We start from the raw sequence: 27,026 nt of genomic DNA on the forward strand, positions 1-27,026 counted from the left end.
ACAGACTTTTCAGAACTTCTAATGGCAATTATCACTTAACTAATCTACCATGCAAATGAACTCACCCTTAACTACATTTTGGGAAGCTTGGACCCAATCATGTTAATTTTATGTCCCTTTCTGTATATTCTCTCTCTCTTAATTTTTTTTTTAATTTTTAAAAATCAGAAACAAGACAAAGAAGGGGAAAAAAGGAGGGGAGCAAAAAATACAAAGACTACAGCAAAAAGAAAATTGAAAATATGTGTTACCAGGACTATCAAAAATGTAACATCCCCACCCCAGTTATTTTATTCCCCTAAATTTTCAAGCTGCTGCCTGAGTGCTTTTATTATTAAAACCAACGTTTTTGTTTGCAAAAGGGTTTGTATAGGCCTGATTTTACACACACACACATACCCATCCTAAATTCATCAGCAAGGAAACAGAGCAATGTAAGAATACCAGAAGAACCCTGCTGGATCAGACCAGTGGTCCATCTAGTCCAGTATCCTGTCTCATGCAGCAGCCAACCCATTATCCTGGGAACCTAACCACAGGGCCTAGAGGCCAAGGCTTTCCCCTGATATTGCCTCCTGGCACTGGTATTCAGAAGTTTATTACCTCTGAATGTATGAACTCAATAGCAGGTGAGTGAGGGGGGGGTCACCACCATTACCTCTACAAATTACAAAATAAAGAAGGAGAAAGATATGTCTGCAGCAAAGAAGAAATGGGGAGGGAGGAAGTGTGTGGGGAGAAAAGAGAGGAGGTGGGAGCTGGATGAGTACTCCAAATCCACCAAGCCAAGGGATCCTTTCACTCTGATTATAAAGGTCTAGTTATAAAGGCACAGAGTTGGAAGAAGAAGGATGGGGAGCTGCATAGAAGCTCACAATGTCAATATATTGATGTTGCACTTGTGAAAAAAAACAGGGGTGGTTCATTGTGGACTTTACAATGGTGAATGCATTGATGTAGGAAACAGGCAATCTTTCTGCAGCTCTGATGTGTAAAAGAAAGCCCAGCTCAAGAACTTAGAAAAAATATGAACCAAGTTTGTAGTATGGAATCAATTTCTGAAATTGATTGGATGTAAAAGCAGTGGAAACTCATAGGAAAATCTTCAGTGCCGAAGTGCCCCATGTGTACATTTTTATACAGCTCCTCCTTTTAGCCATTCCTACATTCTCCTGAATGGTGCCAAGATCAGCTAACTGTGCCCCCTGATGAGCCTGAACTAGGTCTTGTCATTTCATCACAAATTCCAAACACTTCAGTGAAATTGCCAAAAGTTTATATTGGTTAAGCATGGAGGAGCAGCAGCCAGTCATTTCAAAAGCATTTGCCCAGCCTTTGGCAATGCATTTAAAATTCATCTGGGAAAGGCACTGCAACTGACTCAAATGATTGTGTGAAAGAGCTGCCTTCACTCTTCAAGGAACCTGGTTAGAGAGCAACAATCAATTCATCAACATCATTTGACTTGGAAAACAAAAACTTTACCTCCTGTGTCAGAAAGTCAAGGAAAGCCATAAACATTTATTGCTGCTGATAAGGTCAGAAAGTGGTTATGAAAAGAAGTTATGAAAGGTTCAATTCCTATAGCGATAGGGCAGCAGTGATGCGGGAGAAGAGAAGGCAATGGCATAAAAAATGAATGATTGTCTTTAAGAACAGTCATTGTGCTACAAAACAGGAAAATGAATTAGTTAATTACACTAATGGTTGAGGCTGATGCAACCTACCTGCTGCTTTGATTAATTAAAATCCTCACTGACTACAGAGGGACCTTCTTTGGACTGAACACAATTAATGGTAAATATCTTCATTAACACTACCTGTTTCTCATGAAGCCAAGTGTCTGGGCAAAAATCTGAATGGGGGCTGTTATTGTTGCAGCTGCATTGCCAAAATGATAATTAATTGTGTTGATTTAATATTGAAGTGACAGCTCCATGAATCATAACATCATATTTTCCACCCACCCCTTCCCCAAGACCACATGGAATGTAAACCATGTCACTTACAGTTCAGACCAATGCTCTGCATCAAGACAAATTGCAGAGCAGAGCTATAAGCATTATCTTAGACCTAAGTTTAAATTCCCTTCTGCCCCCGCACACTGCCATTCACCTTCAGTCATTCTTTCTGTCTCAAGCCCTTTCCTGGAAAACTGGAATTTCACAATTTGTGACAACAGCTCAGATATACAGAAAACAGCTCATGTGAGCAAGCAATAACAATGCAGCTACTGCTACAGTTTCCTTAACACAGTCTAAGAGCGGAACTACAAGTGACAAAAGGCACAGGTTGGACACTTGTCAGCTTCCCTCAAGTTTTGATGGGAAATGTAGGCCGCTTGGCGGAATGTTGGACAAGTGACAGTTGAAAAGTCCATTGGACAGAAATCAGAGAGCCAAGCTGCAAGACTAGGATGCCTACATTTCCCATCAAAACTTGAGGGAAGCTGACAAGTGTCCAACCTGTGCCTTTTGTCACTTGTAGTTCCGCTATGGTGTAGCCAACATGACTGAATACACACACTCCTGTTAAAAAATAGATGAGGTGGTGGTGGAAATCCATGACAATGGGTGAATACAGACAAGGAAAAGTTCCAGAAGAATAATTAAGTTATATTGTCGAAGGCTTTCATGGCCAGAGAATGACGGTTGTTGTGGATTTTCCAGGCTGTTTAGCCCGGAAAATCCACAACAACCAATAATTTAGTTTGTTGCAGCAAAAAAGTCTTTGGTATCAGTTAAGGTGTAACTTACTGTGGTTGATGTAAAAGCATGGGGGGGGGGGCTTTCATCTGGAGCATCTGCCCATGTTAGGGTAATTGTACCCCACTTCCCAGGTTTTCTGATTGTCTGGGTACAGTACCATTTGCCTCTCCATGTGAGTTTATGTGGAACCAAGATGATTAAATTTTCGTATCTTGCCTGATGACATCACTCATTTTAAAAGATAAATAATTTTGCCCTGTGGAAATTTCTTAAAATGCAAGTGACCACTGTGGAACAAGTACTGTTTAGAGAGCTTCTTGCTAATAAGTATAGAACACCTTCAGTGAAGGGAAGAAGATTTGAGCACAGTTGTATATATTAGCTTTAATTTTAAGTAACCCAATTCAGCAGGACTCTGACAAGGCAGCAGTGGGACTCTAATCTGGAGAACCAGGTTTGATTCCCCACTCCCCTGCTTGAAGCCAGCTGGGTGACCTCGAGTCTGTCACAGCTCTTCCAGAGCTCTCTCAGCCCTACTGACCACACAGGGTGATTGTTGTGAGGGATAATAATAACATACTTTGTAAACCGCTGTGAGTGGGCATTAAATTATCTGGAAGGGCGGTGTATAAATCAAATGTTGTTGTTGTTATCCACCTGTATGCTACATAATGAGTGAATCAGCCAGTTGTGAATTTATGTTGCCAGCCTATATTTTACATCTTTCTTCAAGTGAATGCAGACAGCCATGACTTTCCCACTTCATGATGTAATTTACCATCACCGAGTAGGAGAAATGCAGTGGAACTATCATGTCTGAAGGAATATAGCAGAGTGGATTCCACTTCACTGTATTTTTAACAACTTGCTAGCCCGCACCATAGTCACACTGAAGTATATACACATTTATTTTATTGCAACAATAAAATCATTGTGAATGCACGTCGAGTATGAAGGCTCTAGTGAAGTCCATGTGCTCACTTATGCTAGAATAAAAGGTGCAACAAAACTCCTGTTTATTTTTATGGCAACAGATTAACATGGCTACTCCCATCTATGTAATGTGTACAATCCAAAGTTTATAAATGATTTGCATTTACAAATATTCTTTTCAATGACTTTGTAACAAGGGAAAGGAAAAGGGAATATTGGGGGGAAATGAAAACTGAATATGTGACAATTTGTTCCACTCCAAATTCCCTTAAATCTGTTTTGGTACATCAAGTGATTCAAAGGAAATCTAGTGTGACTAGGCAGAAAGGAAGAATACTCTTCAAAAGAGTTTAATGGTAAATTAAGGGAAAACAAAAGCAGTACATTGAAAAGAATAAAACTGAAAATAATAAAGAACCAGATTCAACTTATAAGTTACAAACGTTGTTGCTGCTATCAGATTTTAATAGTTAATGTAAATGGAAAACTGGTTCATATTAAATAATATTGAGTTTCATCCCAGTGAAATGCTCAACTGAGACATTTTCCCCCCATCCCCTATCTCTATATCCTGGTATAATGAAGCCTTGCCTATGCTCCCTGTCTTTGTCACAGCAGAGGGTGCCCAATTATAATCATTCTTCAAGTTATTCTGATTATCTTGTATACATATGAATCTCTGGAAAAGGCCCATTGCTAGGAGGACTGGGAAGGCTTTAGAGATGGAGTTCCTCTTGACAGCTCTTTCTTCCTGCATACCTACTCTATCTATTAGATTCAACCTTAGTGTACTGCCAAGTGACAGATGATGATAGAAGTTAGTTGCAGAGAGGCGACAGAGTTAAGGAGTTGTTTCATTGATGCTATGGTGGCTAACTCTTTTATCTTTAAAAATACAAGTTTTTCAAGCCTGGAGACCATACAGGTCTAGATTTTTAACTTGTAACACATACCAAATGCCAACAGTTTCAAAAATTTAATTATCTATATAAATCTACTGGATATACTGTGTAATGAGTGTACATAAAATCTTGCTCAACCCCACAACAACGTCCAGCATTGTTCCACATCCCTTGCTGCATAAGCTTCCTGGGTTTAGCAAAGACTAAGAGCTGTAAATTTGAAGCTCTTGCCTATTGTTAACATTCCTTCTTGTAGCATGATGCCAGGGAACCCAGTATAAACTGGCTCAGTGCAAAGGAAGTGTCTCATCAAATGGGGGACTTGCCAAAGCCTTTAATGCCAATGATTATCCTCCATCCATAAGAGATGGCACAAGCTGAGCGGCAGAACTCTAATTTGGAGAACTGGGTTTGATTCCCCCCTCCTCCACTTGAAGCCAGCTATGATGATGATGATGATGATGATGATGATGATGATGATGATGATGATGATGATGGGGTTATGGTTGTTGTGGGTTTTCTGGGCTGTATTGCCGTGGTCTTGGCATTGTAGTTCCTGGCTGGCATCTTCAGAGATGTAGCACCAAAAGACAGAGATCTCTCAGTGTCACAGTGTGGAAAAGATGTTGGCAGGTCATTTGTATCTACTCAGGAGGGGTGGGGTTGAGCTGAGTCATCCTGTAAGAGTTTCCCAGGGTGTGGAATGCTAATGGCAGGAGGCTTCACTGTATCCTGAGGAGGATTCTTTTGCATATGGATTGGTGCTTGATGTGCTAATCTTCTCTGCAGGGCTATTGTCAGGTATAGAGTGTTTTGTTAGCCTGGTGTTTTTCAGAACTGGAAACCATGCTCTGTTCATTCTTAAGGTTTCTTCTTTCCTGTTGAAGTTTTGCTTATGCTGGTGAATTTCAATGGCTTCCCTGTGCAGTCTGACAAAGTAGTTGGAAGTGTTGTCCAGTATTTTGGTGTCCTGGAATAAGATACTGTGCCCTGTTTGAGTTAGGCTATGTTCAGCCACTGCTGATTTTTCAGGTTGTCCAAGTCTGCAGTGTCTTTCATGTTCTTTTATTGTTGTCTGGATGCTACGCTTTGTGGTCCCGATGTAAACTTGTCCACAGCTGCAGGGTATACGGTATACTCCTGCAGAGGTGAGGGGGTCTCTACTGTCTTTTGCTGATCGTAGCATCTGTTGTATTTTTCGGGTGGGTCTGAATACTGCTTGAAGGTTATGCTTTTTCATAAGCTTTCCCATCTGATCAGTAATTCCTTTGATATATGGCAAAAACACTTTTCCTGTAGGATACTGTAGGGCACAGTAGGGCACAGTATCTTATTCCAGGACACCAAAATACTGGACAACACTTCCAACTACTTTGTCAGTCTTTTGGTGCTACACCTCTGAAGATGCCAGCCACAGCTGCTGGTGAAACGTCAGGAACTACAATGCCAAGACCACGGCAATACAGCCTGGAAAACCCACAACAACCATCGTTCTCCGGCCGTGAAAGCCTTCGACAATACATGATAGGGTTACTCTGTGTTGTGGTTAAATGGATCTCATTTAGGTTTTTAGAGTTTAGCTTTCCACACTTTTGGGGTTAAAAACTTTGCATTTGGGCTTACTCTTCACAAACACTGCATGCAGACCATGTTGGGTTTCCTTTTGGTTTTGTTTCTCTTTTGGTTTTGTCCCCACTGCCTCTGGTGCTGGGCACCTCCGGTCATTATAATGTCATAAAATGATTGGGCATATGCAAAAATAAGAAAAGGGGTGGTGCTGATGTGATGGCACTGTTGATGCTGACAGTGACATCAGTGATGACATCTGCACTCACCATATAATCCTCTTTATTTCATGGTGGTGCGGACAAAAAATGCCAGCACAACACAGAACACCAGAATTAAGAGCAGCATGTGGAAATGTGGATGGCCAAAACCTGATCCTTGAGAAATGAATACTCAAAAAGAGAGGAGAAAATTGCCCATGCAGAAGAGGCCTAAGTTTGGTTGAGTAAACATAAGATTCACAACATAAAAGAGGCAGCTCCTCTTCTTACATCCTTTATAGGTACCTCCAGTTACCCTCTCTTTCTGTCTCCCCGAATACACTTTAGGGAAGAAACCAGAAGAAAGCTTTCCCACTTCAGTTTCTCTGCTCAATCATTATCATGTTCAGTATTCATTTCACACTGCCTTCCTGGTAGAGCAACACAATGCATCTAATTAATGTCTTATCATGAATCTAATTACAATTACTTAATTGAAGTTCGGTGCAAGAGGAAAAGTTCAGATCTGAGTTGGAATCAAAACCATTGTCTGGCACCCAAAAGACTGATGAGCTGGATCCAGCAGAAAAACACAGAGGAGGAGTTGGCAGAACTTCTTTCCCACCTTCTCCCTCAAATCCTCTGAGGGCCAAGGAACTTTCATAAACGAAATACACTATAGTTGTTGTAGATTTTCTGGGCTGTATGGCCGTGGTCTTGACATTGCAGTTCCTGACGTTTCGCCAGCAGCTGTGACTGGCATCTTCAGAGGTGTAGCACTGAAAGACAGAGATCTCTCAGTATCAATGTGTGGAGAAAATGTTAGAAGGTAATTTATATCTACTTGGGAAGGTGGGTTTGGGCTGAGTCATCCTGTAAGAGTTTCCCAGGTTTTGGCATGCAAATGGGGGGAAGCTTCACTGTATCCTGAGGAGGTTCTTTTGCATATGGATTGGTGGCTGATATGCTAATCTTATCTGTAGGGCTATTGTAAGACTCAGTAGTTTAGTCTCCAGTCTCCATCCCTGTACCAAAACCTCTCTCTGAACCATTTCCTTACTGCACAGCCTGTGTAAGAAAGCTCTCCTGAATAATTTGATTTTACAGAGTTTGCAGATAGCTAGGAGAGTGGGAGCTTTCTTGATCTCCTCAGGCAGAGCAATCCAGTTCTTGCTCCCACCAAGGCTCATATGCATTCCAATGACATACACATCTAATAGCCTACTATATCAAAAATAGCTGAGGCCTAAATTGCAGGTTATGCAGAATGTCCCTGACAAAGGTTGCAATCCTATGTGTATTTTCCTGGAAGTAACGACCATTGAACACACAGTGGGATTAATTTTCTGAGTAAGCATGCTTAGGATAGCAGGGTAAATCTGGTGATACATGTTTTTATTCTATTATGGTTACCTGTGTTTTTCCCTATTTGCTCTTAAACAGCAACTTCAGGCACAATTTAGATCAAGAAACCACTGTGTGTGCAGGTGGGTGGTAGTTTCTCCCAGCACTGCTGCTGCAATCCAATTTGAACTCTCCTGCGGCTCTTGTAAAGAAAAAAAAAAGAGAGATCCAGTCACAGATTTCCAACATCATGTTCAGTTTGGCCCCGAGAAATTTAAAAGGGATTACTATATCTTCATCAATTTCTGGAGAGTTACCAAAGCAGCTGCAATGCCAAACCCAGAAGGACTGGAAATGGTTAAAGGGTATGCCAACTCTGAGGTGAGAAATCCCTGGAGATCTGTGGGCGAAACCTGGAGAGGGTGGGGACCTCAGTGGGGTACAATACCATAGAATCTACCCTCCGAAAGCAGCCATTTTCTCTAGGGGAACTGGAGATCAGTTGTAATTCCAGGAGATCTCCAGACCCCACCTGGAGGCTGGCAACCGTGTCTGGAGTTATTCTGCATTTACATTCTAAATACTTTTCCCAGACAGAACCCGATTCAAGGCCACTCACAATGAGATGTAAAAGAGGTTTAATAACCATCTTCTTTAGGGAAGACTGCATACTACCCTCTTGCAAACAGGCAACGACAAGGCTCTCCACAGACTTATGCATTCTCTTTTCTGTGTTGCTTTTACTGACCCATGACAAGCAAAAATACCGCTTGAGCTCACTTCCTCAATCTGGACACATCAAAAATGGAATAATTTTGGATTGTGCTTGGACTGTGCAGGTTAATTTTATCAGAAGTTCCTTAAAACACGAGGCAAAGGGATTCTGGTTAGCCTCTCGCTACCCAAAAGTGTTCTGCTAGATGGCACTCTGGTGGCTGTATTGGTAGCAGAGGATGCTGATCACCAGAGTGGTTCCTTCAGACTAACTTCAACAGCTACCCACTTGCTTAGCACAAGTGTGTGTGTGGGGAGAGGGGAGAGGAATACAGGATCCACAATGTTAACAGCCAAAATCAATGGGTTGGGCCCCGAGTCTCCATTCCAATAGCAGATGAACTTTCCAGTGGAAGGAGCCTTCCTCACTGGCAAATCAATCTCAGGATCCAATCCAATAGTTTATTCCATAGGCATTAACGTCAACAGACTCAGAAAGGTGAAATCCTACTGAAGATCCCACTGTAATGGGCTAAATCACCTCAATCCTTCTGGAACCAAACAGGCTCTTAATCTGATTCTGGAGATAGACCACAGCAACTAGTATAGTACCCACATATCAAAACTGATAATAAGGTATGCTTTCACTGGCTAATAAGCCATACCTCCAATTTTCATACCATCTCTTTTCAGGCTTTTGAAGAATAATAGGTCCAGTGCATGACCTGGTTAACATGCTGGATTTACAATACATTGCTAACCCTTTTGATTCTAAAATGTAGCTCTCGTTATGAGACTCAGTTAAGTGATATGGCAAGCCATTATTATTAGGAATCACTTAATTTCCTGTTAGATAAATTCTATAGTGTTTTTATTGACTGTAATGTTTTAACTTTGAATTGTCATTCAAGAGAAATGTTTCTCTTTCTACAAGCATTTCCAGTGATTTTTTAAAAAAGTAATGCCAAAGTAATGCTTGCTCTCTTTACATGACTTCAGCCGCTGGGATGAATCTCTGGAGGCTTGGGCTGCCAGAACTTTGCAGAAAGAAGGGCTAACTCCTCTTGCTAAGGCAAGGCTGCCCTTCCCAACAGCACAGATGATGACTACAAAGAGGACTGGTTTCATTCCAAGCCCTTGAACAGGACAAGAGGAGCAACAGGTGTGCTAGGGAGGCCTGCCAATAAATCAAGCCAATAAACAGGTGACAGCAAAGAACAAACAAAACAGAGAGAGAGGAAATGACTAAAAGAGAATACCGCAATCCTCATTTTCTGCGGGAGAAGGCCAGACCCCTTGTAAAAACATCCCAGTTCATCCATAACAGTCCAAGGCTGAAATGTGTTGCCCCTGCTGTGCCCATTACAGCCTGAGATATTAGGCATTAAAACCTAGAGTCATTCAAACACCAAATTACTGACACTGCTGTTAACACAAATAACAAATGATGTTCCTTTGAAAAACCTCGTAAAAACAGAGAATCCAATTTAAGTGTGCGTTTGCCATTTGTTCTGAACATAAGAGGGAAAAGTTCTCACAACTGTATTCAGTGCCTGGCAGCATGCTGAGCTGGAGATAAGTGTGACTCTAACTCCAAGTTCTATTAGTAAATATAAATTATACATTCCCTCTCGGAGTGTTAGCAGCACAAGTGCCCAGCCAATAATACCATGCCAGAACTTTCAGGGTGCTAGTAAACAAAGCAACATGGAAAGCCTGTGGCAACTAGAAAACACCACGGTATTTCTCATCCAGGATCAGGAGACGACAGAGGGGAAGAGACCCCCATGGAACCATTTTCAGCCATTAAAAATTAATTTTAGAAGCTTTAACTTCATGTCCTTCTCTTGGATGACACAAGGGAATTTCTGAAAAGGCACTTCTTGTGAATCAGTTGTTGATCAACTTACTTCTGTTACCTAAACTGTGCATCAGGTTGTGTGCTTGCTTCACATTGTGCACATTGTGCACAATTGGGGCACTGCATCCAACAGCAGACCTACTGCTGAAGGGCTATGATCTGAGTTCTAATCCTCACTCTGCCATGGAAGCTCACTGGAGGGCTTTGGGCCAGGCACACACTCTCAGTCCAACCTACCTCAAAGGGGAGTTGTTGTGCGAATAAGAGGGGTAATTGTTGTTGTTAGCTGCTTTGGGTTCCTGTTGGGAGGAAAAGCAGCAGAGGGAGGGAAGGAGGGGACAGACAGATACATGGCAGAAAGTTTGGAATGGCATTGAGGTAAGCCTACCTTACCCCAACACAATAAGATAGCGATAAAATGGGGGACAGGAGAATGATGTGAGCTGTTTTGGGTATCCATTAGGGAGAAAGGCAGGGTGTAAATGAAGCAAATACAATGATACCCTTAGTTATTGCCATCCAGGACAAATTGCTAGATTTGTCAGGTGTAAATAGCTTGCACTAATGAGCTCATATTAGACAGTGTACTGTATTTTAAAACCTCTTCAGCATACAGCAAAGTGGATGAGATGAATATATGACATCAGATATTGAATCAAAACAACTAACTCTTTATTATTTATTCCCAGGGCTCATTTTGAGGGGGAACGCACAGGAACACAGTTCCGGTCGTTCCCCATAGAGGTCACATGTCAGGTGGCCCTGCCCACCTGACTCTTGGCCATTTTGGGCCCGTTTCGGCCTGGATTGGGACCAAAACGGCCAGGATCGGGCCTCTGACAGGTGGTGGATCACTCTCCCACTCAGCAGCAGCCCGATCCTGACCATTTGGGGCCTCTTTTCAGCCATTTTCAGCCCTTTTTTTGCCATTTTGGGCCCAATTTCAGCCCTGAATGGCCAGGATTGAGTCCAAAACAGTGATGTCAGGGGGTGTGGCACATGCAAATCAGTTATGCTAATGACACGCTTCCGTTGATGTCAAGGGGCATGGCATATGCTAATGAATTATGCTAATGAGGTATGCTAATGAGTTCCTCCACCTCTTTTTCTACGAAATGACCTGTTTATTCTATTTGGCAGTGGATCAGCAATACTTCAGGCAGAACAAAGTCTTCTCCAGTGTGTTCTACTGAAATAGATAAAATATACCAGAAATTGAGTCGGAGACCTTCTGCATGCAGAGCATGTGCTATTACCTCTGGGTAAGCTTCCTTTCCCCCTTAGCCTTTATTCAACTGTGGCCATCACCCATGAATTCATAGTCCTATTTACCTTTCCAAACAGCAGGGGATTTCTCCAAATTTAGCTCAATGCCTAAGGTATTTCAGTTCTCTACTGTCCAGATAGCCAATTAAGAGAAGATAAAACTACTGTTCTTCCAGTTTTACTTGTTCCCATGCTGTGAAGAAAAGTGCAGGCTATCCCACATTTCCTTGTATTAAAACCAGAAGTTCCCAATATGCTTATACACAGCATTATGTTCTCATGTTGCAATTCACAATGTAACGTGTAGAGTAAGATTATTCACATAAAAAGGCATTCAATGAATTTTCCTCATTCCAGCCACCTTTCCTTCCTTTTTATTGTTTGGGAGCTAGCTAGGAGGGCTTACCGTCTTGCTTTTAATATTGAAAAGCTCCTTTTCTACATAATGAGGACAAATTACTGTTCAGCTCAAGAAAGAAAAATAAATTTATGAGCAAACTTAGTTTCTAGAGCTTGAGTGTTAGACTGGTTTAGTGTGATTATGGACACTAAACCTTTGGCTGGAAGCTTGTGAATGACCAATCCTAATTTTGGGGGTGGGTGGGTGGAAATACTATAAGGCTCTTCCATGGTTTTATGAAGTCCATCCACAGGGTAGAGTTGGCTCTTAGTAGTTGATATTTCAGCATTTGAATGTGCAGAACTTATCTGGTTTTTATTAAAATATTTCCTTGGGCCTTGAGGACAAGTTTAAAAAATCCAAATAAACGTAGTAATTGTACATAATAAAAAGTCCTATGGAGGTAGGAAACTTGGGCTAAATAAAATGCATCCTGACCTGCAGAGTCTAACTCTTCTCAGTGCTTGAAAACAAACAGCGCTTTAAGCTGCCGTTTACTTTGGTAAATGTAGTCCGAAGGGGAAACCCTAATGCAGACAAGCTCAGAAATGAGTCAACAAACAGTGAAGAGCTTTAAATCCAGCAAATGTTTATATGCCTGCTGTCTGAGCCAACCATTCAACTGTTTTCTGTGTATTAAATAATCATCAGACTGCTGTTATGTCTATAATCCCATACAACATACAAAGGAAAGAAAAATAATTTTGAAGATTTTTATAAAAATACTAGTTTACCCAATAAATTCACAGTATGGAATTCTAGCATAAGAGGAGGCTTGCGTTGATTTTGAAAATGCCTTCCTTGCGGCACCTTCTTTATTTAAAAATATGCAACGCATCTATGAATAGAACCCTGTGAGTGAGACCCAGTAAAGACATGGTACTATATGTTAAAAGCCTTGAGCATTCTCATGTCCAGCAGCATGCAAACAGTATCTTGGGTAAGGCAGGTGATCTCATTCAAAAATGTAAGCATCGTTTGTTCGATATGTGTGATCTTTTCCAAAAAGGGCTGCATGGATATTGGGCAGATCACATATATGTTTTATACATGATTGGCTGGCTTAGAAGTGATGGATGCCACTGATATGAATCAGAGTATGCATTCCTGAGGCCCAGGCCCAGTCTCCACCATGAGAATTATCACGTGGACCACTGTTCAATTTAGGACTAAAGTATTTCAGTGAAGCCATAGATGCCTTAATACTGAATCCAACTTCATGGTATCTGCTGTATATGAGCGAAGGGAGGGAGGAAGACAGCTGAGGACCCCATCTTTTTCTTGCTCTTAGTTCCACCACTGCAGCTATGAAAGAATTGTTTCCTTAAGTGAGAGAACCAAGAAAGGAAAGGAAGGAGACATCGAATACATCATGTATTCGATCTCCCAAGTCAGTTCAGTATGGCCTCCGTATAAGCATTCTCGTGTAGTGTTTTGCTTATTTTTTCCTCCAGCATTTTAAAATTCTGTTTTTCAGCACCCTCCCCATGCCCCAGTTTAATGAGGAACCGTTGAATTTTACATTCTTTTTAATTTTGAAACTTTTTATTCGTTTTCATTTCACACTGATATCAGTGGGAAGCACATCTTTAGCTATAACTGTTAGCAGTCAGACCCCTCCTCACTGCTATGAGGGAAGTTTATAGATAGAATATCATTAACACCCTTTCCTCATGAATTGTAAGTCCAAAGCACTGCTTGTCCGAGCGCGGATGCCAATCAGGCGGGAGGCTTGAAAATTACCAGTGTGAATCAGAGCAGCTGACTGACTGATGCCCCTCCATTCCCCAGAGAGAGATGCGTAACTTAGGACAATAAGGTCTCCCAAGAAACTCCTGACTTATCTCATTAATGCCTGATCTCATTTCCCCACACCCACTTACCTTAATCATGCTGTTTAGCAAACCTGGTAGCTTTTCCTGTCCAGCACTCAAAGGGTCATCAAACACCATTTTCACCTATAGTCTACCTCAGGTAGACCCATTAAGCCTTTTCCAACTCCATTGTCCACCTCCAGAGACAGCCATCGAGTTACTGTTTCGGGGGCAAAGACATCAGCTTGCCCCAGGGAGCATTTTGTGCTGTAATTGGACTCCCTGGGCACCAGTGAGCGTGAGAGTGTCCTGGATCCATCCACTCATCCCCCAAATCCATTTGGGCTGCTTTTTTTCTCCTTGTGAAACGCTGATCATTTTGCTGCCACTTCTGTGAACCTCTATCTTCAAGACTGGTAATTATCGCCCTTCCTACAGTGCTTTCTCCCCCTTTTCTCTGATTTTCCTAGTTAGCCTTGTATGTGTGCTGTGTGTGGTTTTCTGTACGTCTGCCCTTTTATTTCTCTTTTAATAAAAACAACTTTCTGGTTGAACCTCTGTCTGTCTTAAGAGTTCTCTAAGGGAATAATCCCTGTAAACGTAGATGGAGAATCCCAGTTACCCTCTCTTGCTTGTCTCCTTAAAGCTAATTCCCCCAACTAATTAAGAGACCACTTTTTTGGGTAACATAACGTCTTTGGAGATAGATCAAAATAGCTAGCAAGACAGCCTGCTAACCTAAACTACTCACACACAATGATAAACTACTTAATAGTAACATGGACTCTGGTGCCAAGGCCTGCAACAAACTAAAATGCCAACTTTGCCCTCATATAGATCCTGAAAAACCAAAAAAGGAAGCATCACTGGATATAACCGCAGCCAAAACTAAGGGCTACTAGCCCTCCATAACAAACTCTTAAACCAATACATTAATAAATAATGCTAATCTCATAAAGTCTGTGCAGTTTTACGCACATCGCAAGGACAGGCTGGCTGCACTGTGTTAGTTGGCAATGGAGTGCTTTTCTGCTTGTGGGACATCAGCATGCCAGTGCCACTTTGCCAGTAAGTTTCCCACAATTGTGTGCACCCACCAACACTCTCCTTCTTGGGTGTCCATTGCTGTGTGAGCTTTCATATACTGCATCAGATTTATTTATTTTTTGATTGATGTGGTTTTTGGTTAAGTGCAAATAGAGCCTCATTTCCCCATCTCCCCCTGAAAAGAACAGCATGTACATGTGAGCACAGCTGCCCAACACTCACCTTGACACACATCTTTTCCAGTCATTCCTCATGAACCCTGTTGTTGTGTGCTCTCAAACTCAGTGGGCCGATGATTTGGAGGGAAAATTATGTTCTGTGCAATTTTGGTGCCATTGTGTGCAAAAGCAGCTGCCCCAGAGCCTTGTTTCCCCACCCTCACTTGAAAAGAACAGCATGTGTTTACTCATGAGCAGCTAATGCCCACCTTGTGAGCACACAACAGACTGAAACTCATGAAAATGAAAAACAAAACAGATCATTTCCAAGCTGGCACTGCCCCAGCTGGAACAAACAGTAATGGGATGGGATGATTCTAGAACCCCCTGGAACCGAAATTGAAACAGAAATTTTCTCAACTCACACCCTTAGTGCTGTCTGTTCAGTCAAAATAGATGTGGGAAAGAGGTTTCTAATCACCTCACTATCAAGTACCACATTATTAGGGTAATAACTACAAGCCCTTTAGGAAACACAAAGCTATACGCTATCATCCAGTTAATAAAAGCTTTTGTCTCCCCGTCCCCACACTTTTATGAATATTGTGGCAGCTGGGATTTAAACAAAAGAAAAGTAGAGGTCAGACTGAGGGTGTAGTAAGACAGCATTCAGTCCACGGAGCCTTTACCTCAGACCTCTTCTCCTCAGCTCTTACTCCTTCTCCTTTCCCCCAATCACATCAGGGCTATGCCCAAAAATTAAATCAGAGGCAGCCCATAGCCATGCAGTCACAATACACAAATAAAAGTGGTGACAACCAGACAGTAACCATCACACCATTCTTCATCCAAAGGATACTCTCTGCCAAGCATCTGGCAGATTGGCCCTAGTTTCTTGGACAATTAAATGCAAAATATATTTCTATCTGTAACACCACTGTTTTCCCTCCAATTGGGATGAAATTCTCTGGGACTGCTTCCTGTAAGGATCTTGTCTGGCGAAGGTCAGGCAGATGATGTGAACACTCAGTTTTATAAGCAACTTAAATTGCACAGGCAGAAGTAAACATTTGGCATCCCTAAAAGGCAGTCAATTTTATCAAATGGGCACTCCAAGAAAGGCATATAGAGACTTCTACAATGGGCACAGTCTTGAACATGGAAATCCAAGGTGTTTGGCTCCCCAAGAAACAATGGCATGTGGCAGTGACAAGACGCTTGTTAAGATTTGAAATCAGCAAAGGCCTATTAAGTTCTCCTAAGTCATCCTCTCAAATGCCCAACAATTGTTTAAAACAACAAGCACCTTGAAGACATCTGTGAATTATGTATAGTGCATTTTCCTTACAATTATTTTTTACATTAATTTTCTTAACTCTTGCCTGCATGGACCTAAAAAGATCTATTTTTGATCTTGATATTTCAGTGTTTTTGTCAGAGAATTTTCTAACACATCGTCCAAAGATTTTATGATGATTTACTAGAACTGACCCTTTTTATTTGGCCTTTAGCTTATGGAATTTAGAGTAATGTGGAGGTGGAAATTGCCATCAAGTTGCAGCCAGCTTACGGTGATCCCATAAGGTTTCCAAGGCAAGAGATGAACAGAGGTGTTTTGCCTCTGTATAGCAATCCTAGGCTTCCCTGACAGTCTCCCATAGAAGTAACCATCAGGGCCGACCTGTATAGCTTTTAAGATCTGATGAGATCATGTTATCCTGGGCCTCCCAGGCTAGAATAATGATTTTTAGAAGGAAACACTATTGTTGTCTCTAACAGCAGCAGCAGCAGCAGGAGAAAAAAAAGCAATAAAGCCAAGCCACCAACAGAGAAAAGCAGGGGCTTCCGTACATCAGAGGAGTCCTCTGGTTTGCAGAAAAGTAATTCATCAAAAGACAAAGCACAATTAGAACTGAGTGTACTCTGGGAGACAAAGAATGTTGAGGCTTAGTTAAGGAGGAAGGGTGAGAATGACAAGGTGAGGAGGATATGTGGGTGTAAGGAGACCTTACAATCATTTACCCCCAACCCAAGGATTCTCTGCAGGCCTCGAGCTTGTTCCTGCTCATAGCAAATTTGATAGTCAAATGCACATCAAAAAGGAAACAAACTGGGATCACTGACAGACAAGGCAGGGGGCTCTGCATGATATGGGGAGTTCTCTAGCCATGCAGAAAAATATTACTTGGCTTAAACCAAGCATGCTTTTATAGCTTTCAAAACTGAGAATCGCTGAGAGTCACTTAAAAAGAAAAACAAAAGCAAATGAAAGTGGATCAGGAAATTGGCCTATTCAAGCCTCTAACCGCTTATAATATACTTTACAATATTCCATTGATGTTTTATTACTGTTTAGCATTCACTTCTTTTATTCACTGCTCTTATTGACTGGATATGATTGTTGCTTTAAAAATGAATTGTTTTAAATTATTTTAATGTTGTGATTTTATTAATTTTGATGGTTAACTTCTATGGGTGTACCTACTAGTCAGAAAAGGCAGTTTTATAAATGAACTAAAAAACCAAGCAAGCATTAAGGCGCTGGTTTATCTCAGTTTGAATTTGTTCTGGCTCTAGTAACTGCCATAGCTCCACAAGAAAAGTCCTTTACAAACATATGCTTAGATTCTGAAAGTGCAGAAGAAAATTAGGGGATAGTGATGCTTTTGAAAGTGAGATGCACACATATTCTGCAAGCCAGACAACAACTGTGTCAATCCCTATGCTGATTATTGTTATTTGTCCAACATATAATAAGTTTGCATGAACATAGAGACCAGTGACAATCACATAACACACGTATCAGTAGAATCGACTCCCTACCTCTTTAGGATAACAGATAAAGCTTTGTTTCTTAAAACAGCCTCTTTACACTTTACAAAGACCTTATGTATGTTGGGCAATAGCACAAAGACTTTGAATCAGTCAACAGGAGCTTTGTGCCTTCCCAACTCTTAAGAGCCTTCTCGCAGCATGAGCAGGGTGCACAGGCAGAAGCTCTGATTGCCTTCCTCTCTACACTATTCCGTCTTATCGTGTTCTATGAAGCAGCTACTTTGTCCATTGCAAAACTTATGTGTAGCCACAGGTCACTATAAGGAGAAAAAATAGCAGCTGCCACTTCTGCCAAGGAGGAACAAAGGGTTACATGAGTCAGGGAAGCACAAAATTCCCATTGATAGTCTGAAACAAAATCGTCATGTGATTGCCCAACTACAAGGACTTGGTAACATGTAAAGAGACCCTCAGTTTTGCACTGTGTACTTGATGGTGTCCAAAAGCTGACGTCTCTTATGGCTAAGAAAGATGATTTCTAAATGAGTCATCCTTTGAACAGTGGAGAGCCAGTTTGGTGTAGTGGTAAAGAGCGCGGGACTCTAATCTGGAGAGCCGGGTTTGATTCCCCACTCCTCCACTTGAAGCCAGCTGGGTGACCTTGGGTCAGTCACAGTTCTCTGGAGCTCTCTCAGCCCCACCCATCTCACAGGGTGTTTTGTTGTGGGGATAATGATGACATACTTTGTAAACCGCTGAGTAGGCATTAAGTTGTCCTGAAGGGTGGTATATAAATTGAATGTTGTTGTTGTACGAACTAAAGGTCTTGCTAAATATATTTCAGCATTGGTTGTTGTGGGTTTTCCGGGCTGTATTGCCATGGTCTTGGCATTGTAGTTCCTGACGTTTCGCCAGCAGCTGTGGCTGGCTTCTTCAGAGGTGTAGCACCAAAAGACAGAGATCTCTCAGTGTCACAGTGTGGAAAAGATGTTGGCAGGTCATTTGTATCTACTCAGGAGGGGTAGGGTTGAGCTGAGTCATCCTGTAAGAGTTTCCCAGGGTGTGGAATGCTAATGGCGGGAGGCTTCACTGTATCCAGCCACTGATTTTAATGGTGCTTACAACGGGGCAGATTGTGAGACTTCCAAGTTACCATAGGAAAAGGGAGATTAGGAAAAGAGTCGAAGATAGTAACTGCGTAGAAAAATATAAAAGGAAGCATTCCAAAGACAACCTTGGATGGGGGGGGGGGGCGTGGAGCAGACAGAAGAAAGTGATTGGAATGTATAGTCAACTATTTCAAGGTCCTCCGGAATGCCAGGTTCATACCCAAAACTATTCTTACCATGTATAAATGCTCCAAGGCAGCTGGAAAGGGCGCAGCCATTGTAGTGTTTAGTCTTCTCCTCTAATTGTGCCATCATCCATTCTTCTCTTACATGCTGCAGGTCCACAAAGGAGTTATCCTGCCTCTAGTAAGCAAGAGGCTCAATGTCAGAACCTATGCAAGAATTACAGTAGCTGCCTCTGAATTTTTTGAAGTAGAGGGCCATCTCTGGAGTGAAGTCCCAGCTATCCTACTTTTGTAGCTGTCAGCTATTCATCATAGCAACAAAGCCCAAAGTACAATAACTTATTTGTTTGTGCTACATTGGAAAGAGCACAAAATCTATGCATGAGTACAGGCAAACATTTGCCATGAGAATTGCTCTGCTAGTTTATGGATCTTTGGAACAGATTCTGAAATTATTCAACAGCATTTCAGGCATTTATAGGTGGCAATGAACATGCTGTATGGCTTTAAGCAGGTCAAGAAACACACTCACACATACTTGCATAGAAAGTTAATCTAGACTCCCAATCTTACACCAGTGCAATGAAGCAATCAGAACATCTTACATGTATAACAAAGCATTGTTACAACAGTTGTGAAATTCCACTGGTAGCAAAGAATGTTCATCATCAGTCACATTAAAGGATGATTTAGTAGATAAGATTCTATGGATAACTGATGATAATTTTTCTGATGTGTCATTGCAAACAAAGAAAACAAAAATGCATATACTGTACAAGGCAGTTTCCTTGGAACTGGTGTGCTTTCTGGAATGAGCACCTAGAGAAAACTTCCCAGCCAGTCATCACGTGGTTCTTCCTGAAGCTCAGAGAAATCTCCAGATCCACTGATTGCTAGAAATTGCTAATCCACTTAAATCATGTCCAGCTGCAAAAGAAAGCAACATTTTTGATCAAGGACCACTGACTTCAAGCTAAAGCTTACACAGGGCAGCTAGAGATGATATCCTACTGATGAAAAAAAATTGTGCAGCTTCTTAAAGCTTGAGACAGATCTACCCAAATATAGTTGACAAAGATTAACCAAACACTTTCCAACGCAGCAGCATTCCTCTCTAACCCCACATGCCTGAAGGGTGGTGGCAATCATTAGAGAAAAGCACTTTGTATATGTTCAGTTTATACAGCTAACTTACAGCTGTGAAAAGACTGTGGCCGAATCCACACTTCCCTTCCTTCTGCTTTTCATGTGCATTAATCGCACTGGATTCTATCCCGCAATGTCCCAGTCTGTGTTCACATCCCTTCTTTTACTGCCGCTGCCTCGCGCTATACTTCGTCCACATCCCTGGTAGAATTGCGCAATATGGGACAGGTTTAGATCCGACGTCGCCGATGACAACATCACGTTCCTTTTTTTTTTTTCATCAGATTTCCACTATAGCGTTTTTTTGCTAAATTGCTATGGTGAGGCCACACCCCTATGATGCCTGTGATTGGTTAATGTTATTCTATGCCTTCTTCTTTGAAATCCATTGGAGCATTATTCTGGAGGGGCTAATTTGAACTGATATTTAAGGTGGGGGTGATCCAAACTCTCCAAACGGGCAAACTAATTATTTGATGCTTGAATGTAATGTTAGAATGACGGATTTCCGCTATAACGGTAATTTCAACAGTTAAAAAAAATTTAATTTTAACAGCCACCGATATTTCCAACTGTTCGGCATCCTAAAAACGACACAGAAATGGAAATGACGCCACCCCTTGATGTCTCTGCGGGGATTTTGGAGCATCCCAATTAAGATTTATGGCTGGGATTGTGCAACAATGCTGGGAAAGTCCCCTTTTAAAAAAAAAGGGAAAGGGCGGGGCAGGAAGGCATGCTGTGGAGAGAGTGGAAAAGCTTGATAATTGCACGGCAAAGAGGGATGGTGTTCCAGAAAGGCTGCAAACATGGAAGTGGGGTGGTTTGAAGGGGGCGGTCTCCTGGTGAAACGCTTCTATTTGTCCACATCCACGGTGAGAATTGTGCAAGAGAAGCGTTTGAATGCATGACAAATTCGTCTGAGGTGCAATGCAAAAGACGTGAGAGAATGGCAGGATTGAGGTAAGAGTATGTGAACAGCCCTCTGAGAAGCGAATAATGGGCGGGGGAAAAGCGGAAAACTTGAGACGTGTGGATTCGGCCTGTTCCAGCAAATTCAGCTTCAAGTTTTAGAACTCACAGTAGCACTTTCTCCTTATAATCCCTTACATAATTAAATACTAAGTGTTCTGTTCCTTATTTATATTAGTAAATTAAAGGTTATAATGAAATAGAAATTCCAACGAGGTAGCCAAATTAGTTTGTTGCAGCAAAACTAAACCCAAGTCCGATGGTAACTTATAGCCCAACAACATTTGTTCTACCATAAAGTTTTTTGTGGATCAGAACTCACTTTACCAGGTTTATCCAAAGCAGTTATTTATACTTAAAGTTACAAGCAACAACAAAGTGGGACTGCAGTAATAAAGAGAGGCCAGTTTGAAATAACCAAAGAGAAATCAGTCATAACCACTGATGGGCAGAGTAGGATTAACATAAGGAAGATACAGTGTAAAACAATCAGCAGAACTAATAAGCATCTTCAAAGGGTGGTTCATATAGTGAGTGAGGAAACCCAAGCCTTTGGTTCAAGCCTAAGGGAGGGCACTGTTCTCTTGATGAATCCTAATTTAGTATTTTCATGTTGGATTCTCCCTGTGAAGTTCTTCTGTAAGAAGAATAAATATCCCTGTTGCTCATCTAAGATAACAGTGCTTTTTGGATTCTCTTCCTCCACAGAACTTCACGCGCACCCTTCTTCTATCAAACTTTGTTCTCTCACACCTTAGGGACCTGCCCCACAATCACTGACTTCCAAATTAAAACTGTGAAAAAAAAACATTTTTACACTTCAGGAGAGATGAGTGGTTTCAGGGCTGGATCTGATCCATGGACTGTCCTGCCCTAGAATACTGAAGCATGAAAAACCTCCCACTGACATGAGTACTGACGGTCCACATTGATTCCCCCCCACCCCTGCAATCTAGGTGCTTCCATAATAATGAATGATTTCTTTAAAGTACTTACCAGATCATCAACATCATCACCTTCATCTGCCACTGGTGAAATTTCCATGGGCTTTTCTTTGGGAGCAAGGAACTGCAAATAAAATTCATTTGAATAATTCACATTAAATGCAGCCTCTAGCAGGTACTCTTAGAAGGTATGTGAAGTACAATGCTAGAATTCTATTATGCTTGTAAACATTTAACTTGCAGCATTCAGCAGTAGAGCAACATTTAAAAATGTGGTTTTTAATGGGGAGGGAATAGATCATTGCACCATGGAGAACATATGCTGGAATGCATACCTCAAGAAAATCATCTGAGGATCTCTTAACCTATCATAAACAGATATATCAAGCAGGCACTAAAATTCAACAGGAACAAGTTGAATCTGATTGCAATGATGATATCTTGCCTTTACTGATAAGAAATGAAGGCTATTCTCAGAAAGAACTCCCTGCTTTCTCACTTTTGTTGCAAAAGGGAGAGCAAATATGTATTGAGAGCTCCATGACAGGATTGCAGCCACTGTCCTGATCCAGTGATTTGCCCCAATGTGAAAGATTCCATGTGATTGAAGGATTTTTATTTTATTTTTGTGCAAACACACAAAATGCAAACGCATCTGTTAGAGGGGGAGTTGCATATACCCAGCAATTGGAGTGTGAATTAAATCACTTAGGTTTTATCTAAATGTTTAAAGTGTGTCCCAGCTTTTAGCCTTTGTGGAATAGGTCCATAAATCCTAATTAAAGACAATAGTATAATAATGATGTCCCCATCCACACGCAAAAAACAAAAGGTGGTACAGGGAAACGCAAGAATCATGAGTGGTTGGGTGTGAAACTGCATTTGCCCCAGTCATGAAAGATTTGAGCGCTAGATATAGTTTAAACATAAATCTCATCAGATTACATAAACAATGAAAACACAACTCAGTGATACATGAATAATGTAGGAATAAAAATAACCAAGAGAACCTATTTTTCTGTCACAAAGGACATTCTTGCCTCCAAAAATTACTTAAATTTGAGGCCCTCAATATCACTCAAATAAAAGCACTAGTTTTTAATCAGATTTTGTTAGTGCCATATATAAAACCACTTTAATATGGTTTAATAATGCTGTTCTAAGCAGAATTAACAAGGTAACAAACACATCACTCATCACATGTATTTATTTATTTGGATATTTATAGCTCACTTTTCTCCCCAATGAGGACTCAAAGCAGCTTACATTGTTCTCCTTACCTCCATTTTATCTTCACGACAACCACCCTGTGATGTAGGTTAGATTAAGAGAGATTAACTGGCCCACAGTTACCCAACGAGGTTCCACAGCAGAGTGGAAATTTGAACCCGGGTCTCCCAGATTCTAGTTGGATCTCTAACCACTATATTACACTGACTATGCAAATGTTATTAAATATAATACCTGTATTTGACAATATACACATATCTTGGATTTCTCATATCCTTTTATGGTGTCCATCCCAACCTGAGAGTGGTCTTTCACCCATCTCATTTGAAACCATTATGATATCATGCAAAATTCACAGAACAAGAAGAATGTGTCTCCCCCTCCCCCTCCCAAAATCAAATTTCACTCAAGCTTCCAGCTCAATATGAACAGAAAATTAATTTAGCAGACATATACTACTTTTACTCCAGCTTACCGAATAAAGAAAATCACATTGCATTTTGGTTAACATTTCGGTATATGACTGAGGCTTTACTTGTGTCCACACATCCAATGGGCATGCTTATCCTAGGCTATACTACCATCAACAAGCATTGGTGAAGTTAAGGCTGCTTGGATATTATGGTCTTTGTAGCGGTAGACAACACAGCTTTGCAAAGGTTATTCATCAGAGATGGCAGTCTCAACACATCATGCCTGTATCTTCCTTCCCTGTCATTGTGGATGTAATACTATTATAATTCAGGCAATATTGAAGTAAAAGCAAGTTGTCAAATTTAAGAGGCTTTTTCCACTGGAACAAATCCCATTTTACGTAGTTAATTGAGGTAAAATGCTCTTTCTGAAAGTTACATATTTCCTCTGAGGTCTCCAAAGTGGCATCCAGAGCTAAATTAGATGTAAACACATCAGAATCTTGAAGACACTGGAGATGAAGAATTGCTTAGCAACAAAATTAAACTTTTTATTTCCTATCAAGAAATGGCTGCACATCAGCAGTTGATTTTTTTCCCTTTCCTGACAAGATCTGTTTTACATTTATGCAAAAGCAAAATTACATGTAATTGTTGTGCTGAAATCTATTACCTTCTTCAAAATGACAGAATGCGCTTGGCAGGTCTGCTCTTTAACATCACTCTCTCTGTGCTTTCCCCATCTGCACTACCATTGTGTGAACAATTTTCTGAATGAAAGAGATTAAGGCCCGGTCTATAACTTGCAATAAAATGATGTGGGAATGAGATGGCAGAATGTACCTTTTCAGAGAGCAAGTATGGAATCTATTTCTTTTAATGCTTCCTTATATACAAAGCACATAGTAAACTAACATACAAGGGAGTATATTTTATTATAACCTTCGTGCTGACATACTAGTCTCTTTTGTTTTCAGGGTTTCTTTTTAAATATCATGGAATATTTAAAAAGTTATTATCTCCCAACTAGAGATGGGCACAAAACGGAACAAAATTCCGTACAGAATGGCTGGTTCGTTTGCACCAAAACATTTGTGTTTGCACCAAAACATTTGTGTTTATGGAACAAATGAATTTTTCCAGCTGTTCCATGGCCAGGTTCGGAGTTTCACAGTCCCTGCGCCAGTTTCAGCCCATTGGCTGAACCCAGCGCAGGGTCTGTAAAACTGACAGCCCCTGCACAGGAGAAAGGGGCTGTCAGTTTCACAGACCCTGCATGGGGTTCAGCCAATGGGCTGAAACTGGCGCAGGGTCTGTGAAACTCCGAACCTGGCCACGGAATGGCTGTGGGGTCTGTAAAACTGACAGCCCCGGCAGCAGGAGAAAGAAGCTGTCATTTCACAGACCTCGCGCTGGAACCGGTGCGGGGTCTGTGAAATGACAGCTTCTTTCTTGTTGCCAGAGCAGCAGGAGAAAGAAGCTGTCATTTCACAGATCCCACGCTGGTTCCAGCGCGGAGTCTGTGAAACTGGAAGCGCGTTTCTCCTGCTGCCTGGGCTGTCCGTTTTACAGACCCACAGCACAGCGTCTATAAAACGGACAGCCCGGGCAGCAGGAGAAACGGGCTGTCATTTCACAGACCCTGTGCTGGATTTGGTGCGGGGGCTGTGAAATGACAGCCTCTTCCTTCTGCTGCCAGAGCAGCGGGAGAAAGAAGCTGTCATTTCATAGCCCCCACGTCAGTTCCAGTGCAGGGTCTGTGACACTGACAGCCCGGGCAGCAGCAGAAATGGGCTGCCTGTTTCACAGGCCCTGCGCTGGAACTGGGCCGGAGGCTGTGAAATGACAGCCTCTTTCTTCTGCTGCTAGGCTGTCTGTTTCAAATGCCCCGCACCAGCTTCAGCAGCCAGTGCAGGGCGATTGAAATGCCAAGGAACAATGAACCACGAACTGGGAAAAGGTCAGAAGTTTGTGGTTCGATGTTCCGTGGAATACTACGAACCACGAATCACGTGGTTCATTTTTTTTTGTTCCGTGAACATCTCTACTCCCAACTGTACTCTGGACTCCCAAATTGTTGTCATATTCTCCTGCCATCTTATTAGGACTTCGAGGAAGGCATGAAAGGATGCAAGGTTTTCTTCCAATACAACAATAAAGTGTTGGCCTGAACAAACCTTTTATTCCTATGTCTTCCAAATCTATCCCCAGTAGTAACAGTGTTGCAATTTGCTACTTTCATGTGTGAGCAAAGCATCTGAATAGCAAATAAACAGAGGGAGAGAGCGGCTTTAGACACAACACACCATCACCCTGTCTTCCAATTTCAGTTACTTATTTTTAAGAATAGAAGAGGGAGAAGTCAAGCTGCCATACAATTATCATGAGAGAGACAGAGAGAATGAATTGCGACAATACTGCATTTTAATGGATGTTTTACATTGTATTTGTGGATTTGGTGTATTTTAGTGTTTGTTTTAGAGACATTTTTAACAGTATTATTTTATGGTTGTAAACTACATCAGAAGCAATATGCTGAGAGGAAGCCTGTACATCTTTTAAGTAAATAAAAGGATGTCAACAAACTTCTGAGTGTTATCAGAAATTCTGAGCCTGCTGAGAGCCTGCTGGGTAACCTGCTCCCACAAGCAGAAGATTCCTGACCTTAGACAAGCGCTCTAATATCAGTACCTTTTTGGCATCCTCCACTGTCACAGAGCTTCCTTCAGCCTCTTCTTTGTTAATCAAGGAGATTCCATCTGAGAATAGACAGAATGCACAGAATCACCATTTTGGAAAATTTCTCTTCATTTTATACATAAAGCATACTGACTAAAGTTCTATAGTCTTAAAACAGCATAAATGCTTTTTTGACAGTATTGCTGCCACAAAAAGTCTATGTTCCATGATACATGAAACATACTCCTTAATGTAAGCTGTTATCTACCATATAGTCTTCTTCTCTGGCAGTTACTCCAAAAGGCCTGACTGACTCAGAAGACTGAATTATCTGAAACTACAACCTACAGGCTTCCAAAGAAAACTCAGACCTCTTTAGTTCTACCTCAGTATTCTAGCCCAAGGTTTTTTGTTTAAATTTAAAAATATAAGAAAAATGTTCTGGCCAAACCAATTGTAGACAGAAATCTTTGTGTTAACTGAGAATTATTTTTTCAATCTAACAGTGTAATCTTATGCAGTTATATCAGCAATGCAAGACATATGAAGCAAAACAAAATTTAAAAATTATTACATAACTAGAACAATGCTGACCTAGCTAAATGAGTAGAACAAAGAAAAAGACTGGATGTTGGCAGTTGCTGTGTTAATTATTTTACA

The 27,026-nt window shown here is 41.3% G+C and overlaps 1 protein-coding gene across 1 annotated transcript in view; it reads right to left on the reverse strand.

Moving 5' to 3' along the window:
• Nucleotides 1-18,796: 18,796 nt before the first annotated feature.
• Nucleotides 18,797-27,026, reverse strand: part of XRCC5 (X-ray repair cross complementing 5) — a 57,747-nt gene continuing 49,517 nt past the window's right edge. Inside the window, exons 19-21 of the mRNA XM_054971097.1 lie at nucleotides 26,379-26,446; nucleotides 22,097-22,168; nucleotides 18,797-19,909 (exon numbers count right to left, since the gene is read on the reverse strand). Coding sequence (XP_054827072.1) covers nucleotides 19,895-19,909; nucleotides 22,097-22,168; nucleotides 26,379-26,446 — 155 coding nt within the window. The 3' untranslated portion in view covers nucleotides 18,797-19,894. The remainder of the gene's footprint in view (nucleotides 19,910-22,096; nucleotides 22,169-26,378; nucleotides 26,447-27,026) is intronic.

The sequence above is a fragment of the Eublepharis macularius genome, chromosome 2 (genome assembly GCF_028583425.1).
Source record: "Eublepharis macularius isolate TG4126 chromosome 2, MPM_Emac_v1.0, whole genome shotgun sequence".
Taxonomy (NCBI): domain Eukaryota; kingdom Metazoa; phylum Chordata; class Lepidosauria; order Squamata; family Eublepharidae; genus Eublepharis; species Eublepharis macularius.